The 18,811-nt window shown below is 43.3% G+C and overlaps 1 protein-coding gene across 1 annotated transcript in view; it reads right to left on the reverse strand.

Moving 5' to 3' along the window:
- The window catches only part of LOC141058203 (mucin-5B-like), a 90,150-nt gene extending 74,124 nt beyond the window's left edge, over positions 1–16,026 (reverse strand). Inside the window, exons 1-9 of the mRNA XM_073554350.1 lie at positions 15,529–16,026; positions 14,027–14,128; positions 11,915–11,984; positions 11,681–11,818; positions 10,699–10,863; positions 10,516–10,610; positions 9,460–9,586; positions 8,885–9,131; positions 6,379–6,431 (exon numbers count right to left, since the gene is read on the reverse strand). Of these exons, the coding sequence (XP_073410451.1) occupies positions 6,379–6,431; positions 8,885–9,131; positions 9,460–9,586; positions 10,516–10,610; positions 10,699–10,863; positions 11,681–11,818; positions 11,915–11,984; positions 14,027–14,128; positions 15,529–15,537 (1,006 nt within the window). The 5' untranslated portion in view covers positions 15,538–16,026. The remainder of the gene's footprint in view (positions 1–6,378; positions 6,432–8,884; positions 9,132–9,459; positions 9,587–10,515; positions 10,611–10,698; positions 10,864–11,680; positions 11,819–11,914; positions 11,985–14,026; positions 14,129–15,528) is intronic.
- Between the last annotated feature and the right edge of the window lie 2,785 nt (positions 16,027–18,811).

Here is an 18,811-nt window from a genome sequence, read left to right on the forward strand (position 1 = left end):
GTCTATGGGTGCGCAAAAAATACGGATTACACACGGAACACAAGTGTGACCTGCGAGCAATACGCAAGTCTTTTGGCTGGTGACAGGAAATGGGCCAATCCATCATCAGGAAGCCTAGACATGCAAATGAGCTCAAAAAGCGCTCCAGACATCCAGGAAGTACGCCTCCACGGAGTACAGCAGCAGCATGGCGTCCACGTACATTAATGTTGAGATGCTCATTGTCCTGGTGCAGGAGCGTCCCGAAATATGGGACCCACGCAATGCAAATTATGCTAACCGGACAAGAAAGGAGGCGTCATGGAGGCGCATCTGTCGCCAGATGTACCATGACTTTGGTGACAGACCACGTGATGAGCAGCATAAAATTCGTAAGTGCAACCATAAAAACATCATTAACCTTAGCACGCAAAAAAATGAATCTAGAATCAGCACCCCCCCTTCCTGTGCATGTACTTTTATTAGCCTCATGAGGCCGTTACATTTGAATGTGACACGTGGCTTCACACAGCCATAATTTGGGGTTAGGCCACAAGCTCCTCATTCTCCTAGCCAAAAAAATTAGTTTAAGTGTAGCTAATGAGACCCTGTGTATCTGCCCAATTACATATGCCACCATGGGTAGAACGCACACCCCAGAAGGCCCCATGCCTAGACTACTGTTAGAAAATGTGACCTCTCAAATATGTGAATCTTACAATATTTCCTGTCACATTGCAGTGGAAGATGTGATGAAACGCTGGCGAAGCATCTGGGACCAGTTCCACCGGGAACGCCAGCAGCGGTCCAGGAGTGGGGATGCTGGATATGTCAAAAGAAAGTACATATACTATGACCGGCTGAACATCCTCGCCCGAATTCTGGATCTGAGACCGTAAGTACATACCTCACACCACATTACACAAATACATTACACAAATACTTTACAGGGACAAAAATATTGATGTATTTTTGCCTCTGTTCTATTTCATAACAGAACTCAATCCAACCTTACGGATAAAGGAACGGCCTCAGAGGCAGAGCCCATTATAGATCCTGTAGGGGATGAGGTGGCTGGCCCATCTTCTCCCCCTACAAGAAGGATGGCTGAAGATGAGGCATCACAAGACAACACAATGGCTGGCCTACACACAACACCACCAGGACGGTCTGCTGCTGCCACATCACCCATCCTGGAAGAGCCGGGCAACTTGAGCAGCAGCCCAACTGCCCAGATCAGGTCCTCCCCACAGGCTGCTCTAACATCACGGCGAACAAGAAGAAGGCGCCAGGTCACTATTCAAGAGAGCAGGACCAATGTGAACACAGGGGTGCTCAATTATTTGTCTAGAGTAACTACAGATGATGGGGAGGAGGCCTATGCACGTAGTCTCACCCTTTACCTCCGTGCCCTTACCCTTGAGGTCCGGCTCCGTATTAGGGGATGTATTCAGATCCTGCTTGATGCAAGAACCCCCCCCCAATACCTCATATGAGGTTTTTGAATTTCTGGAGAGGTGGCAGCTCTCACCACGAAATTTAATGCGCATGAGACCATCCACACAGATGCTTGCTCAAGCAGGGTCCGAACAGCCCCTAATACGTGGGCCAACACCTCAACCCCTTCCTCCCCCTACCTAACCTTCTATTCCGCAGCCCCAAATGTCATCCTCAAGCCAACCCCACCAATATGGCCACTTGTACCCACCCAGCGTTGGAGGCTAGTCCCAACCTGGTTGGGGACGATCTGGCTATCTTGGTGGGTATGAGCCACGTGCCTACCAGAGCCAACAAGAAGCCCCTCACCATCATCATTACTCTGGCCAGTATCCCCAACAGTCCCAGGAGGCAGGACAATTCCAGCATCATGGGCAACAGTATGGCCCCACACAGGGCGATGTTGGCCACAGTGTCCAGCTGTTCTTCCACGTTCCCCTTCCCCAACCTATGAGGATTTATGATTCTGATGGGGGGAGATGTCCAGTGAGTTTTAACTGGTGCTCCTAATAGAAAGGAAAAAACAGGTGTTCTCCACCACCAACATTTAGAACATAATTTAACATTCACATTTTTAAACAATGTTTTCCAAACATATGAAACAATCCATCATGACAGGCAACGCTACCTCACGCCTTTCAGACAGATATTACATGTGTGTACAAAAGAGAATATTTAAACGCGCTATACTGTAAAATGAAAGGATGAAAATACACTACTCACTTGCTAACGCCTAGGAAAGGCGGGCTAGCCTTAGTGAAGTAGTCACCTTTTTTGCTAGCAATCTCTAGTAAAAAAAATTCCAGGCGACCAGCATTCCGAATATCACGCTCTCTCTATGTCTTAACAAGTGAGTTTTGTATTTTCATCCTTTCCAGTATAGCATGGTTAAATATTGTCTGTTCTACAGACAGGTAATATCTGTGTGAAAGCTGTGAAGTAGCCTTGCCTGTCATGGTGGAATCTTTCTATGATTGGATAGCATTATGAGGAAATGTGAGTGTTATCTTGTAGCCTTTATTTTGGTGATGGAGCTCACCTTTTGTTGGCAAATCTAGTTTAATCTAGTCATGCAGCAATGTTGTTATTACCTAATCTTTGTTGGTGTTTTGTTATGTTATGCTAATTTGACAAAAAGTTAAAGAAGGCACAAAGGGTCATTTTGACCATTGCCAAATTTTCATATGGCAATATTATGTTTGCCTTTAAGCAAAAAAAAAAAAAAAGGCAAAACTAAAAATTTGTCTACTCTAGTTAACGTCTCTGTGTGATTTTTCACAATCCCCCACAACATACTAACAGACACAAACCAATGCAATGAAACACTCATAGAATTATAAGGGCTTGAGTAACATATATTTAGACACAATTAAAGAAACAAATTATAACATAGACACAGCATGCTCTTGCCAAGAAGTTGCCCTCTCAGGTGAGATAAAGTAATTAGTGAAAATATCACGCACTTTTAGGCCAGAGAGCGGTCTACGTTGAGGGTTCATAGGTGGTCTCACCCTGCGCACATTGTCCGGCCTACGCACAACACCATCAGAGGAGGAACAATCATGTATCCTGATGAAGTTATGCAGAACAACAGGCTTTCACAACTTCATTCACATTTTGCTCACTCAACTGAATGGCAGACTGGAGTACCCGCCATTTGGCACAAAGAATCCCAAAGGAACACTCCACCAGTCGCCTAGCACGTGATAGGCGCAAGTTAAAAATTCTGTGCCTGTAGTCAAGGTTGCGCCGGGGATATGGCCTCATGACATTGCGCGATAACTGAAAGGCCTCATCTGCCACAAGGACATAAGGGACTGATTGTTCGGGGGAGCCTGGTAGCTGGCGTGGTGGTGGTAGATCCAACTGGTTGGTGCGTAGCCCCCGAGCCATTATGGAAGTATTGAAGACTCTAGAGTCTCCCGTCCTTCCATAGGCCCCAATGTCAACAATTATAAACTTGTATTGAGGGTCTACCAGAGCCAACAATACAACAGAAAAGTATTGTTTATAATTGAAGAATTGGGAGCCAGAGTTCGGCGGCTTACGCACCCTGATATGTTTGCCATCCAGGGCCCCAATACAATTTGGAAACTGGCAGTCCTCCTCAAAGTCCCTTGATATCTTTAACCAGTCTTCCATCCTGGGCTCGGGCATGACCACTTGATGGAGTCTTGTCCAGATTTCTGTATATGTAGACCTCACTATGCCTGAAATGGTTGACTTTCAAATGAGAAACTCATGGTGGAGGGCGGCATAAGACAGGCCAGTGGACAGGAAGCTGTAGAACAACAGAAATAGTACAGTTTAGAATGGCTAAAGTAAAAAAAAATCAGTTACATGCCGACCAAACTTGGTAGGAATTGAGAGAGAATAACACACACATATTTGGTGGCACAATGACTAAGTGATATGCAGGACATATTAGATCTAACATTCTGCTGTGTCCGGTGAAACATATTTGGAGTAAGATGAGGGCATTAAACTTTGTCCAAGAAGGCCAAAAAACATAGTTTAACACACACATTATGAACATAGAGAGTGTGGTTGTGGAGTACATACCGTATTGTGAGTAGAAGTCGCTCCTCTGCAGATATGGCTTTGCGCATCCTTGTGTCCTGAAAGGTTATCCCAGGGCGCACTGTCTCCAAGAGTCGATCAAATGTGGAAATGCTCATACGACAGTACTGGTAAAATTTCTCCGGATGCTCCCGCAGAGAAGAATAGAGGCGGTGAAAATGACCTCTTGTGAGTCGTTGCCTCAAAAGTGGATGTACCCACATGCGTCTCCTCCTTCGCGGATCCACTATCACAGGATATGGTTGCCCAAAGCACCATGACAAAAGCCAGGTAAAGAGAACCTGCTCAGTTGTATTGAATCGCAGACCCTCTGCCATGCTGCACAAAGAACACCAACACACCTCGTGAAATCAAGGTGACAAATGGACAGAATGGAGGCAGCCACCTGTTTCTGAGTGTCTAAATAGGGTGCAGGCTAATGATTTAAATTGTTTGCAGGCCTCAAAACCATTAAATGTCCATTTTGCAAGGCTGCGAGAAAATCTCGCCATACGGATTGCATACGGATGCCACACGGATTACATACGGATGCTGACATGCGCAAAATACGCAACCTCACCTTGCTTATGGATTGCCTACGGAGCACTATTTAGGGGTCATTCATCTGTATTACGCATGTAAACTACGGACCGTATTTTGCGCAGGTTAGTGTGACTCCAGCCTAAGGCTACAGTCACATGTTCAGTATTTGGTCAGTATTTTCTCTCTGAATTTGTAAGCCAAAACCAGGAGTGGGTGATAAATACAGAAGTGGTGACGTGTTTCTATTATACCACAGTCACACATTCAGTATTTGGTCAGTATTTTACCTCAGTATTTGTAAGCCAAAACCAGTAGTGGGTCAAAAATACAAAAGCGGTGACGGGTTTCTATTATACCACAGTCACACATTCAGTATTTGGTCAGTATTTTACCTCAGTATTTGTGAGCCAAAACCAGGAGTGGGTGATAAATCCAGAAGTGGTGACGTGTTTCTATTATACCACAGTCACACATTCAGTATTTGGTCAGTATTTTACCTCAGTATTTGTAAGCCAAAACCAGGAGTGGGTGATAAATACAGAAGTGGTGACGGGTTTCTATTACACTTTTCCTCTGATTGATCCTCTCCTGGTTTTGGCTTTCAAATACTGAGGTAAAATACTGACCAAATACTGAGCGTATGCATATGGCCTTATACTTTTCCTCTGATTGTTCCTCTCTTGACTTTGGCTTACAAATTCTGAGGTAAAATACTGACCAAATACTGATAGTGTGGCCGTAGTCTTACAAGGCTGAAATCACATGACAGTATATTCTCTCATCTAAGCGTAGGGCCAATTATGCGAAGGACACTGAGATTAAGGCCGGGGTCACACTAACCGACGCAAAATACGGTCAGTATTTTACATGCGTAATACTGATGACAGACCCCTAAATAGTGCTCCGTATGTCATCCGTAATCAAGGTGCGGTCGCGTATTTTACGCATGTCAGCATCCGTATGTAATCCGTATGGCATCCGTATGGCGAGATTTTCTCGCAGGCTTGCAAAATGGACATATAATGGAGCCCTATGACAGGGTTTATAACACAAACCAAAGAATAGATATAGACACATAGAATACATATATATATATGTATTCTATGTGTATATATCTATTCTTTCATTTCTTTATTAAACCTGTCAGTGTGAGTTTACTGTATAGCGCACTGAATTGCCGGCTTTGCTAAAAGACACCGGGTGCGTATTTCTCACAGGTCACATGTGTGGTCCGTGTGTAATCCGTATTTTTTGCGCACCCATAGTCTTGCATTGGCGTACTACGGGCGCAGCACGCTTACTATCGCAGCATGCTGCGATTGGCATGGAGCGTAGAATACGGATGAGAAATATACGGCTGGTGCAAGGTACCCCATAGAGAATCATTGGTCCGTGTCTAATGCGTGCTTTTAGCGCCTCTCACTCGGCCGTATTCCTCGCCAGTGTGACCCCGGCCTTACTCTGATCAGAGTGTCGGCATAGTGTGACCTTATTCTCTTGGATGAGAGAATTGGAGCACACTGTGAGGAGAAGGCAGAGAAAAAAATGTTCTTTCATCTTGCATATTTTGTGAGGGCACAAAATCAGACATGTCATCCGAGTGCAGTCCGATGATTTCCATGCACTCATTGACTTGCATGGCCGAGTGCCGTCTGAATATCAGATCAAACTTGAGAATGCAGCAATTTTTCAGACATGTGCTCCACCCCATAGACTAACATTTGTCCGAGTACGATCCCATGTTTTGTCAGCTCGCACTCGGATGGAAATTACAGTGGTGTGAGTGAGCTTTTAGCATACCGTTACTGATCGCTTCGGCCTTTGGACATTCCAGAATTCCACGTATACATTTACTGCAAAAAAGAAAGAGTAAATGTCACACGTCTACTCCCACCTCCATTAGGTATTTGGATGTGAAAAGGGGATATCACATACAGTGCAAAGTCATATAAGACTGCAGCTTCATGGTGACATGTGTTGCTTGACAGTTATCCCAAAACAAGTCATGCAACCAAAAACATCTGTGTAACTTGTCTGCAGCGTGCTGCAACACAACTCTTTCTCAGCTGTAATTTTGCTCTAAAAAAAGTAGCCAACTTGCTGACAACTTGAAGTCTATGGCAAGTGAATCTCGTGCAACTTGTGACAAGTGATAAAAAATTCAACATATTTGAAACATTTGTGATTTGCCATCACGGTATGATGCGTGTCGCCACACCATAGGAAATCATTGAATGCAATATTGGGATGGGGCACTCCGATTTCAAAGTTGCACCACACGACGCCAGGCAACCCTAGACTGAATCTAATGAAAGCATTCTTTGTCCCTTCTCTCATAAACACAAGCACAGTAGAAAAACCATATTTGTTGATTGGGTCCACTTACAGGCTCAGGACACATGCACTCTGTAACTGAGTCTATATGTACAGGTCCATGAGTACATAGTCATGTAGCCCCTAAGACTGTGCACAATCTCTTTGGAATGTCTTTTTTTTTAATATTGAATTCACACAGCATCCCACAAAAAAAATCCTTCTCTAGCCCTACATTCGAAATTGAAGGCACACAGACATACTCTATAGACTTCCTGAACTTCTATTGAAGCCCTATAATGGCTCTGCACAAAAAAGAGCTATAATTAGAGATGAGTGAATCAAATAGAATTTGTTACATATTTCTCAAGTCTCTCCAAATTTTTGTATTCTGACAAATGCGAAATTTTGAGGGTTTCAATTTTGATGGATCTTGCAAAACAGCAGCCAGTCGATTACAATTGAGCTGAATTGTTTTGCAGGTATTAGAAAGTACGGTAATAAAGATATAATATGCTCCCCTTTCCTTGGATCTCCTCTGCTTTACTATGATATCAGAGGTCCCCTCTTCTCCACGATGGTCTTTAGTACTTAAGGCACTGAGGCCAGTGCCAGTGACGAGCGGTCCGTCACTGCTTCAGCAGCAGAAGCACTAAAGACTAGTGTGGAGGACAGAGGACCTGTAGAGAAAGCAAAAAAATAGGTCAGATATGAAAGGTGAATATATTATACTTTATTATTTTTTATCCCCTCTGTCACTATTTGGAATCTGGAGAGACCTTAGAGCATAAATTTGTTTTCACAGCAATCGGGGTGGGATTCCACTTTAACCATTTTCCATAGAATCATAGCATTGGAAGGGACTTCCTGGATCATCTGGTCCAACCCCCTGCTCAAAGCAGGATTCTCTAAATCATCCCAGACAGATGTCTGTCCAGCCTCTGTTTGAAGACTTCTATTGAAGGAGAACTCACCATCTCTCGTGGCAGCCTGTTCCACTCATTGATCACTCTAACTGTCAAAAACTTTTTTCTAATATCTAATCTGTGTCTCCTCCCATTCAGTTTCATCCCATTGCTTTTAGTCTTGCCTTGTGCAAATGAGAATAAAGATGATCCTTCTACAATGTGACAGCCCTTGAGATATTTGTAAACAGCTATTAAGTCTCCTCTCAGTCTTCTCTTTTGCAAGCTAAACATTCCCAAATCCTGCAACCTTTCCTCATAAGACAGGGTTTGCCTACCGGTCACCATTCTGGTCGCTCTTTTCTGAACTTGCTCCAGTTTGTTGATGTCTTTTTTAAAATGTGGGGCCCAAAACTGGACACAATATTCTAGATGAGGTCTGACCAAAGAGGAGTAGAGGGAAAAAATGACTTCAAGTGATCTAGACTGTATGCTTCTGTTAATACATCCTAGAATTGCATTTGCCTTTTTTGCTGCTGCATCACACTGTTGACTCATATTCAGTCTGTGATCTTTTAGTATACCCAAGTCTTTTTCACATGTGCTGTTGCTTAGCCCTATTCCTCCCATTCTGCATATGCTTTTTTCATTTTTATTGCCCAGATGTAGTACATTGCATTTTTCCCTGTTAAAAACCATTCTGTTAGTTGCTGCCCACTGCTCCAGTTTATTTATATCTTTTTGAATCCTCTCTCTCTCTTCTCTAGTATTAGCTATCCCTCCCAGCTTTGTGTCATCAGCAAATTTAATCAGTTTACCCTCAATTTCTTCATCTAGCATTTTATCAAATGTTTAAAAGACCTGAAAAAAGAAGTTATAACTAAGCGCTAAAGCTTTGATATGGACCAAAGTGAATCTGGTGGCCAACTCAAGAAGATCATCCTGAATTGATTTTCAGGGGATTTTCTCAGAAAGTAATATAACACCATTGTGAACACACTATGGGAAGAACAAATTTATCGATTTACAATATTTAAAAAGAAATGCATCAGTGTAGAGTTGACATGAATGATTTTAAAAATCCTTACCACAAGATCTCATCTATTTTAAATGTTTCATGGGGCAGAACAGCTAGCCCTTTGTAGTTGCAAGGACAATCCTCCGGTGGCACACACTTTTCATTTGGTGTCATATAAGTCCCTTCTGGACATGTGCAACCTTCTCTTGGATCAGCTCTGAAATTACAGAGAATGTCTAGTTCCGCTAAGGAGCTGCAGGTAAAGTTGCATTGCCTAGGTCTAGTTGTAAACACCATGGTTTCAGGACAGCCAGGATCTATTGGACAAAGGAAAGAAATTAATTTGGAAATATATATTTGTATGCGGTACATACATTTGTCATGAACTTTCCCTAATATAAGATTTCTGCAATAAAAATTTTGTTGTGTGAGGGCTTGTTTTTTGTGTGGCTAGCTGATGATTTTATTGATAACATTTTAGCGTACATCCATCAATTTGTTAGCTTTTTATTAGATTTCATTACAAACGTGTGGTGACCAAAAAATCCACAATTTTGGCAATGTGATATTTTTTTCTCTCTTAAGTAAGAAAGATACTGTCAAATAGATTAAGATTTAAGTTTGCGTCTTTAAAATTATGCTTACCGCAAGTATTGTCTCTCCAGTGTTCTAGAATCACGTTGCAATTTCTACATTCATTTACATACTCTTGAAGCCAGGCACACATAGCTTCCTCACTGTTCTCTAAGTTACATACATCATAAACACAGTGCTATAAGAAATAAAAAGAAGGGGCAGCTGAGTTATTTATAATGTGCAGTTACTGTAAAACTAAGTTTTGAGACTAACACAAATTTTGATTTTTTGCATAGTTTGCTGCTTAAGTTGTTCTAGTGACAATTTTTAGTAACTCTAGATTGTTATGAAGCGTGAGCCAATAAATTGCAAAATATTGCACTGCCTTTCCTTTCCATAACAATTAACTTACGGTAATCACAAAAACTTCAGCCCTTCCACAAAATGATCCGATTATATAATTTTTAGTTTTCTCTTTAGCTCAGAAGTAAGTGTTAACGAGGACAAGACAGCTGATAGAATTCCATCAGCGTGACAGATGAATAAAAAAGAAAAAAATATTTTCTTTGAGCTGCAACACAGTGCTGCTAAAAAACAGAGATGAAATCCATCTGTATAAAAACTTCTTTATTAAAGCTACGCGTTTCGGAGCTGGTCCAGCCCCTTCCTCGGGCTTATGCAAAACAGGTAATGAAAGTTAACCTTTATACCGTTCACAGTGATGTCAGAAATTGAGATGATTAATTAACATACACAAAAAACAAACATGCCATAATGAATTAAAAATGGAGTGAAATACAATATCAAAAATTAAAACACATCCTGTTTACTTATATTTACCAAAATCAGAAAACAGTATGTGTTATAATTTTATATTTTGTATTTCTCTCCATTTTTGAAATGTTTGCTTTATTATGTTAACCAATTAACTCGATTTCTGACGTCACTGTGGATGATATAAAGGTTAGCTTTCATTACCTGTTTTGTATAAGCCTGGGGAAGGTGCTGGACTTGCTCCGAAACGCGTAGCTTTAATAAAGAAGTTTTTATACAGATATACAGTATTTAATCTTCAGTTTTTGTCTATTACCTCATTCAATGGTGCTACATGAAGGTTTTTTTTACCTTGTAGTATGGTTTAGGATCAAGTTCTCTATGGCAAGGACCAAAGACATCATAGGGGTTCAACACACGAGCGCACCAGTGATTTGCATATTCCTCTAAAATGGAGAAAAAAATATTATGCAAATTCTGGTCTATTTGTGAGACATAATATTAATGAGCTGTAAAGGGGTTGTATAAGATTACCTTTAATGATGCTTCTGGAACATGGGTTATCATAGTAGTCAACCACATCATCACAGCTAGCTTGAATTTTATGGGAATTGCAGAAGGATGATACTGCATCTTCCACCACCCCACTGATGGTCATCAGGTCATCACCTTCAATCCAATTAAAGTTCCCACACAGACCTGGAAACAGAGTAACAACCTACCGTAAATGTCTTGCAGCTTCATCTAGAGCCAATCAATTGTGACTAGAAGGGTATACTCTCGGAAAATATCTATCTACCAAAGTGGGGCATCACATCTATCATTGCAATGTGCTTTATGCTATGTGCACACAACTCCTTTTTAATGATGATTCCAATGCAGAAACCGCCTGAAAAACCTATCATAAAATGTCTAAAACATTTAACATATGCATTTCCATAGAAACTTGCTGTGCGTATGTTCAGGCTTTTAAAAAAAAATAATAATATTTTTAAGATTCCAAACACGCCATGGTTAACAGAGGTGACACATCCATTCTTCTTACATTTTCTGCTCAGAAGACAATCAGTACTTTACAAAACAAGCCAATGGGAACACTGAAAGACACCAGGAGGACACCTGATTCATTTTGGAGCATTTTGCCATAGTTTTTAATTTAAAAAAAATGCTTGTGGTTTCTTCATTATTCAAAAGAGTGAAAAAAGCAACAACAGTAAAAAAGATAGGACAAAAACCGTTGAAAAACCTTCTAAAAAAAAAGCCGGCAACCAAAAGCATTGAAAAAAACTCTTGTATACAACCAAAAAAAAAAGATACAAAAGATTCTTCAAGAAAAAACACCGTTTTTTTTAATGATGCATCTTCTGCTTGAAAAGTTTGACAGGTTCGTCTGTGTCTTAGAGATGTTGTGTGCACATACTCTTACTGTTCCAAAAAGCTTTTTTGGCAAACAATTTCTGTACCTTGAGCACAACCTTTAATATGTGATATAAAAATTCTGTGAGACCGAAGTTACCGATTGTTTGATTCTGAAATGTGGATTTCAACGAGATGAAAAGCTGAAATTGCGGCTTCAACTGGACTTTCACACTAAGACCAAACTCTGTCACAACATAGATATAGAAAGCCGAGCGTTTATATATAGCGACATCATCTGGAGAGAAAAATGTTGATATATATATATAAATATATAGTATAATATGCTCATAACAAGTTTTCTTGGTAACCCTTCTTTGAGAAACATACCTACCGTTAATTTTTGGCAGCACAGTCAATACATTGTTGATAAATACGTTTCCACAAAAACATATTTTTATTATCTGTGAATAAAACCATAAATTAAATTCTGGCAAATTAAAACTTGACACCATGCTTATTCATGAAATTTTCCATCAGTGGTAAGATGTCTTACTTTATTGGTCCTACATATGGCAGAGTACATATGAGAAGGCTTCATTGTTCCTTTAAATGGAATCTGTCACCCCCTAGGACGTTTTAACCTCTTAATATGGGCATGCAGGTACTACAATGGTAAAAATAGTCTTCTTTATCATACCAACCACCTCCCATGAGCGTCACAGTAACCTGTGACATGTTTGATGGCCCTGGAATCCCACGCCTGAGTCCTGTATAGCGCGATTACACATCACTTTTTCGGCCTTTCTATGAGCATTGGCGTCTTTTGTTCTTTTGTGCAGGCACCGGCGAGTCACTGCTACTTCCGCTCCAGTGAGTATTCCTTGAACATCTGAAGTAGGATATCGTGCTATCAGGCCTCGTGATGAACCATCCTTGGTATAACATGTTGAGGCAGGGAGGGCTTATCTAGGACATCAGTTTGGATAAGTAACCTTTCTCTATCTTATAGAGCATATATACACAGCACTAGCACTTTGTTTTCTATTTTTCTAACAGTTTTTTTTTGCTACCCATGGTTGGTTATATGTCAAATTATGAATGTATACAACATTTAACATCTGTTAGATAAAATACAGACACTTTATATTTATCTGTTTGTCTGTCATAGTTATATATCCAGAACCGAACTGAATGATAATACCTGGGCTAGCTGTATATTTGTTATAGACTCTAGTTATTAAGGGAACATTAATTCATGCACAATGAAGTCGCATAGTTGAGGTGCAATATACAAGGAATCTTATGAAATTACCCAGGACAAGCCAGATTGCTAACATTTGTTCCTATATAATAGAAGACAGGGAGCAATAGGCTCACCTAAAAGAGTGGGGGCACCAATTGTCTCATTGTCAACCTCTGCTGTTAGGCAGATACAGCTGACAGTGCTACCTAGGGCTTGTTGAGGTATATATACATTATGCTTTGTCTTGTGTCATATACTTTTAATATTATCTAATAAACATTATAGATTTTAATAAGCTTTCTTTCTTCGATGCTACAATACTTTTTGAACACCTTTTTGCTCATTCATGCTTTACTCTAATTACTTCCGTTCCAGTGACCAACGACTTGCGCGGTAATAAGGTGCTTTCACCACTCCCACTCATTGTGACTCACCAGCGCCTGCGCAGAGGAGGCCAAAGCCCATACAAGGGCAGAAAAGTGATGCGTAATTACACTATTGCAGGGTTCAGGTGTGAGATTCTGGTGCCACCACTACATGTCACAGGGCAGTATGACTTCTGATGGGAGAGGGCTGGTATGATAATGAAGACTGGTGGCTGAGTTTTCTTCCAGGCACTGCACGCCCCAGAGCCTGGAAGAACTCATCACCCTAACACATTATGAGAGGATTTCTCAACAAGAATACTGCTGATATGAGGCACTCAGGTATGACTGTTTTTACCATTGTATCACCTGTATGCCCATATTAATAGGTTAAAAATGTCCCAGGGGGTGACAAACTCCTTTTAACATGGAGCTGCACAGCTAAGCAGACTGTATTCACCTTTGTACCCATTTAGGGGAAAAAAAGCTATGTTCATAAATCATCAAATGAAGCATGGCATACTCTGGTGGTTTTTCTAAATGGAGTTGTAATATAGCTATGTATATGAGCTCTTAAAGGGGTATTGCCATCTCCAAGATCCTATCCCATTATGTAGTAGGTGTAATATTAATAATAACATTAGACAATAGCTACAATCAGAAATGTAGTAAAGCTTTCAATATTTTCTATGGCGCTTACCCCATGTGAAGGGCATTGCCATAGCTTAGGTACCCATATTTACAACAACTAACTTGCTGTCACTATACGAGGGCCGTAACCATGGATACTATTTATCACAATTCTAATACCTAATGTGATACTGATATTTTTCTAGTTAGAATGTACTAAATATTTTAGATACATAATATAGAATAGTAATAACGTAACACTTACCTTCTTTCCTAAATGAATGTGAACAGCTTTTAGACATGTCACAGTCTCAGTCATTCCACATTGTTGAATTCTGGCTATTATTGAAAATGTATTATCTATATCCTAAAGTAGGTAATGCAAAGTACAGTGTTTACAAATCATAATAATGCAACTAAAAATAATAATTTACTATATAAGCAAGGAACTCATAAAAATGGCAGAAACAACTCAATGCATTGGGTGAAGGTCCTTAGTTTAAGCTTCAGACTACTGAAAACCCCTGAGAACAGATTTTACTGGGAAAGCTGCCTTCAGGCAGGCATTGCACCTGACAAAATAGAGCATTATAATTGGATGAATGGCCATTCATTTAGTCTAAGATGACTCAACTTGTTGATTTAGAGATAGGAAAGTCGCTAATTAAGGATCTGTCACCATGCCTACATTCCCTCAACAGACATAGGGATTGATACATGAGACAACTTCCCTAATTCAGACAAGAGTCCTAATTTATAACGTGCTTTTTTCTTCTTCTATGTAAGAATGAATTACTTATACTTTGTATATAATTTACATCTCTCTTCTATTGATCTGTCTAATTCTGGAGCGCTGTTAAACAAGCACTCCCATCAAAGTTTGTATCCTCTTAATATATTGCAATCATCATATTATACAGCACAGTGTACTTACAATTGCTCATTTTTAGTGATGAGTGTGTATACTCGTTGCTCGGGTGTCCTCCGAGTATTTTGGCGTGCTCGGAGATTTAGTTTCTGTCTCCGTAGCTGCATGATTTGCGGCTGTTGGACAGCCTGAATACATGTGAGGAATGCCTATTTGTTCGGGAATTCCCACATGTATTCAGGCTGTCTAGCAGCCGCAAATCATGCAGCTGCGTTGACAAAAACTAAATCTCCGAGCACGCCAAAATACTCGGATGACACCTAAGCATGCTCGGGAAATCTCGAGTAACGAGTATACTTGCTCATCACTACTCTTTTTGCCTTTCTACCCAGCTAATTCTTCTCCATTCCATTAGGTCTATCACATCATGTGATTAAAAACAAGCTAGATAAATCCTACTATGCGCTATGTAGAAACTAGAAATCACTTTTCCTTGCAGGAGTCATCCCTCTCTTCAACTACTAACCCAGCTGCTATGCTACAGCCACCCGCCAGGGACTTTGCAGTGATGTTGAATTGTAGTTCTGTTGATGACTCACACAGTGAAAAAAGACTTCCTGTTTCTACATAGAGGTTAGAAGGATTCATTTAGTCAGTTTTCAGTGATGTCAAAGACCTAATGGAAAAGAGAAGAATTAGCTAGGCAGAAGGGCAAAATGAGCAATTGTAAGTACAATGTGCTACATAGTATGATTAAAAACTTTAATGGGAGTGGTTTTTTTTACAGTATAAACTCTTCTTGAAGAAAAAAAAACTTGATGCAGATGTGTTATTGACAAGGACTGAATATTACAGGAGGCGTAATGTAACATTAATGTGCTCGCCAAGATGGCTCATACCTTGGACATTAAGTACTGACATTTGCCATGAAAATTATATTCCTTTTCATCAAAGGTCTGTACATGGGATCCTCCTTTCAGGGTACAATTTCCAGAACATTCAACTTGATTGCACGTCCACTGACCAAAAATGCAAGTGCTACAATACAATGTTTTAAAGAGATTCAAATTGCATCATGGTTAAGTAAACATACTAGGTGTAGGTATAGGTGTAAATGCTTTCACAACTTAAGCCCCCATCAATCACAGCGAGATCACTAGCGAGATCACTGCTGAGTCACAAGTTTTGTGATGCAACAGCGATCTCGCCAGCGATATCGCTGTGTGTGACACGTATCAGCGACCGCCCCCACCGAGTATCGCTGATCGTCCTCTAATGTCCTGGACATTTTTTTGATCGTTGGTCTCCTGCTGGCCAGCATGCATCGCTGCGTGTGGCAGTGGGAGACCATCGATCAGCGAGCTCCCAGCGCTGTAAGCAGATGCTGGGAGCTGGTATCCAAGGAAAGCAGCGGATAGCTAAGCGCACGCGTCGCTTAGTTACCTGCTGTTTACCTTGGATACCAGCTCCCACTGGGAGCACGCTGGTATCCAAGGTACCCAGCGGGTAACTAAGAGACGCGAGCGCTTGTTACCCGCGTAGTCGCTGGTCCTGATCGCTGGTGAGATCTGCCTGTTTGACAGCTCACCAGCGATCCTGACCAGGTCATATCGTTGTCGGGATTGCTGGTGCGTCGCTATGTGTGATGGGGGCTTAAGTCAAATACTGTTGCCCTGAAGGACAAAAAAGGTCATAGAAAACCTTTGGCACTAGAAAAATGATTTGGTAGGATGGGGGAATCCAAATGTAATTTATGTACAAGCTTAATAACTGTGAAAGTAAAGCTAGTAGGCAGCAGTCCTCTATTACATTAGTAGCGGCAACCCCTTTTACGGAAACAGTTGCCACCTGAAGCTATATTCATTGGTCCACCTTGGAAATCATACTAGAATTTTGTGAAAAGGAAAAGAATAGTGGCACTCACCATAAGCTCTGATTAAAATAGTCCTTTATTTCAACAATGACATCAAAAGAAGCGGTAGGTAGGGGGTGTGCGAGAGTGTGGAGAACTGGACCACAGCCGTTTCGTGCTACACACCGCACCTTTACAGGACCAATTACATGCTTAAGCCAACCAGCGATGAACAGATAATGCATCCAATCCAACATTTCAGCTATACAGCCTTTTTCTGATAAATATCTGTTGGCATTCAGAGGTTACTCATAATGGCGCTCTACAGTGGGATACAACCTGAACCTATAATGACGTGAGAACGCATATGTGGGAGGCTACGTTGGATTGGATTTATTATCTGTTCATCACTGGTTGGCTTAAGCTTGTCAATAAATTACATTTGGATTCAACTCATCCTGGCAAATCATTTTTCTAGTGCCGAAGGTTTTCTATGTATCTAATTTAAAAAAAAGTCAGAGAATATAAAGAAGGGGGCTGGGGAAGGGCACAGCCTAGGGGAAGCCCCCCATGACTGCTATGGGCGGGAAGTTTGAACTAGTGTTGTGCCAGTTTGAAATGGTTGGCCGGGAAGGGGGCCGGGGGAGGGGTTTAAGGTGGGGGCAGCCTGTATTAGGGAAAAAGTGCGGGAAAAACCGCACTCACCAGCCAGGAGCAGAGGAGAGAAGTCCTACCTGAATCGATGGACGAAGAGCAGCAACTTTTCGCCAGGCTGCAGGATGTGGCCAGGTCCAGGAGGGGAGGATGGCTACAGACCCAGCTTTCCTCCCTCCTCAGCGCTGCGGAGCAGGGAACCAGCCGGCGTGGAAGGAGGACCCGTCCCCCCGAAAGGCTGTCACCGGAGGTGTCAGCCCGCAGCAGGCGGCGGCTGCGGAGCCCCTCCAGGGACCCTGCGGGCGGCGCAACTGACGGGGCTGCATCCCCTCCCTGCGCCCGTCGCGGCAGGAATCCGCCCAGCCGGCCGGTCAGAGCGGGCGGCAAGCGTGGGGGAGCAGGACAGGAACAGCAGGCCGGACCGGAAGTGACGTCGCGGGCAGGAGCCGTAGAGTCGCGCAGCAGGGAGGAGAGTGAAGGCCGCGGCAGGCCCTCACAGCGGCGAGGCCGGCGCCGGGCAACACGGCGGCGGGAGGCAGGATCGAGGGCGCCCCCGGGGATGAGGACCGCTCAGGGGCGTCTGCCAGCCAGGGCGCCAGACGTGGCGCGGCGGGCAGGAGGGGGCGTTGCGGCAGCGCCCTGCCTGGCCCCACCGTCAGCAGAAGGACCGGAGGTGAGGCGGGCGGGAGGGTGCCGGATGCTGCCGCCCTGCCTTCCCCCATTGCAGTACATAGCGTGAGAGCGGCGGTCGGTAGGGGGCAGCACGAGGACGCCCTGCCCGGCCCCAGCAGCATGTGGAGCCCCGACCGATCGGCGGACAGGAGGGGGCTCAGCGGGGACGCCCTGCCTGGTCCCAGCAGCACGTGGAGCCCGGACCGGTCGACGGGCGGGAGGCGACTTAGCGTGGTCGCCCTGCCTGGCCCCTATCCAGCAGACGAGGCATCAGGCACCTGGGGGCATTTATCCGGGAGTCGCCCGGAGGGTGCTGCGGACCAGCCAGTCGGGCATGGGTCCAGGGACTGTCACGGGTCCCGCTCAAGGGGGAGTTCTCGGGAGCGGCGGGTATCGCATGCTCGGGTCCCCCCTGGTGACGAGGAGGCCAGGGGCGCGGGCCTGGAGCAGCGGTGCCTGCATCAGGATCTTCGAGGACGTCAGGATTCCGGATTTCCAGCTGGCAGGGACACAGCACCCGCGCAGCTATGTGAGTATGGCTCCATGTCGTGTTTGTCGCCCGCAGGGGCTGTATTGCAGGATGATGGGGGCAGGCAGGGAGATGGTAGGGAGCGGATGGGGCGTAGTGGGCCTAGCGGGGCTGAGGTGCTGGGGCTAAGGGACATTTTGGCGAACATGTCGCAAATATTGAGGAGACTGGAGGGGGGGTAATTGGGGAGGCAGCTCCGTCCCCAGCGGGGGCATGGATATTGAGTCGCGGTTCGGGCACAGAGTCGGGTGGTGACGTGTTACGCGCGGTAGAATGCGATGAAGGAGCTGCGGCAGGAGTATCTGTTTCAGTGCAGACGGAAACGGATAAGGGGGATAGGATAAAACTGGACGATAGGGCTAAGGGAGAGGTTTATGTGTGCTTTGAGGGGCCGCTGGGGGCCCATTTAAAGAAAGAAGTGAAGGAGAAGATTTGGCGGGACGAGTATGTGGAGATATTTTCATTGCTGCCGTTG

Source organism: Dendrobates tinctorius, unplaced genomic scaffold (genome assembly GCF_039654945.1).
Source record: "Dendrobates tinctorius isolate UK_male_01 unplaced genomic scaffold, ASM3965494v1 ptg000211l, whole genome shotgun sequence".
In the NCBI taxonomy this organism is placed as follows: domain Eukaryota; kingdom Metazoa; phylum Chordata; class Amphibia; order Anura; family Dendrobatidae; genus Dendrobates; species Dendrobates tinctorius.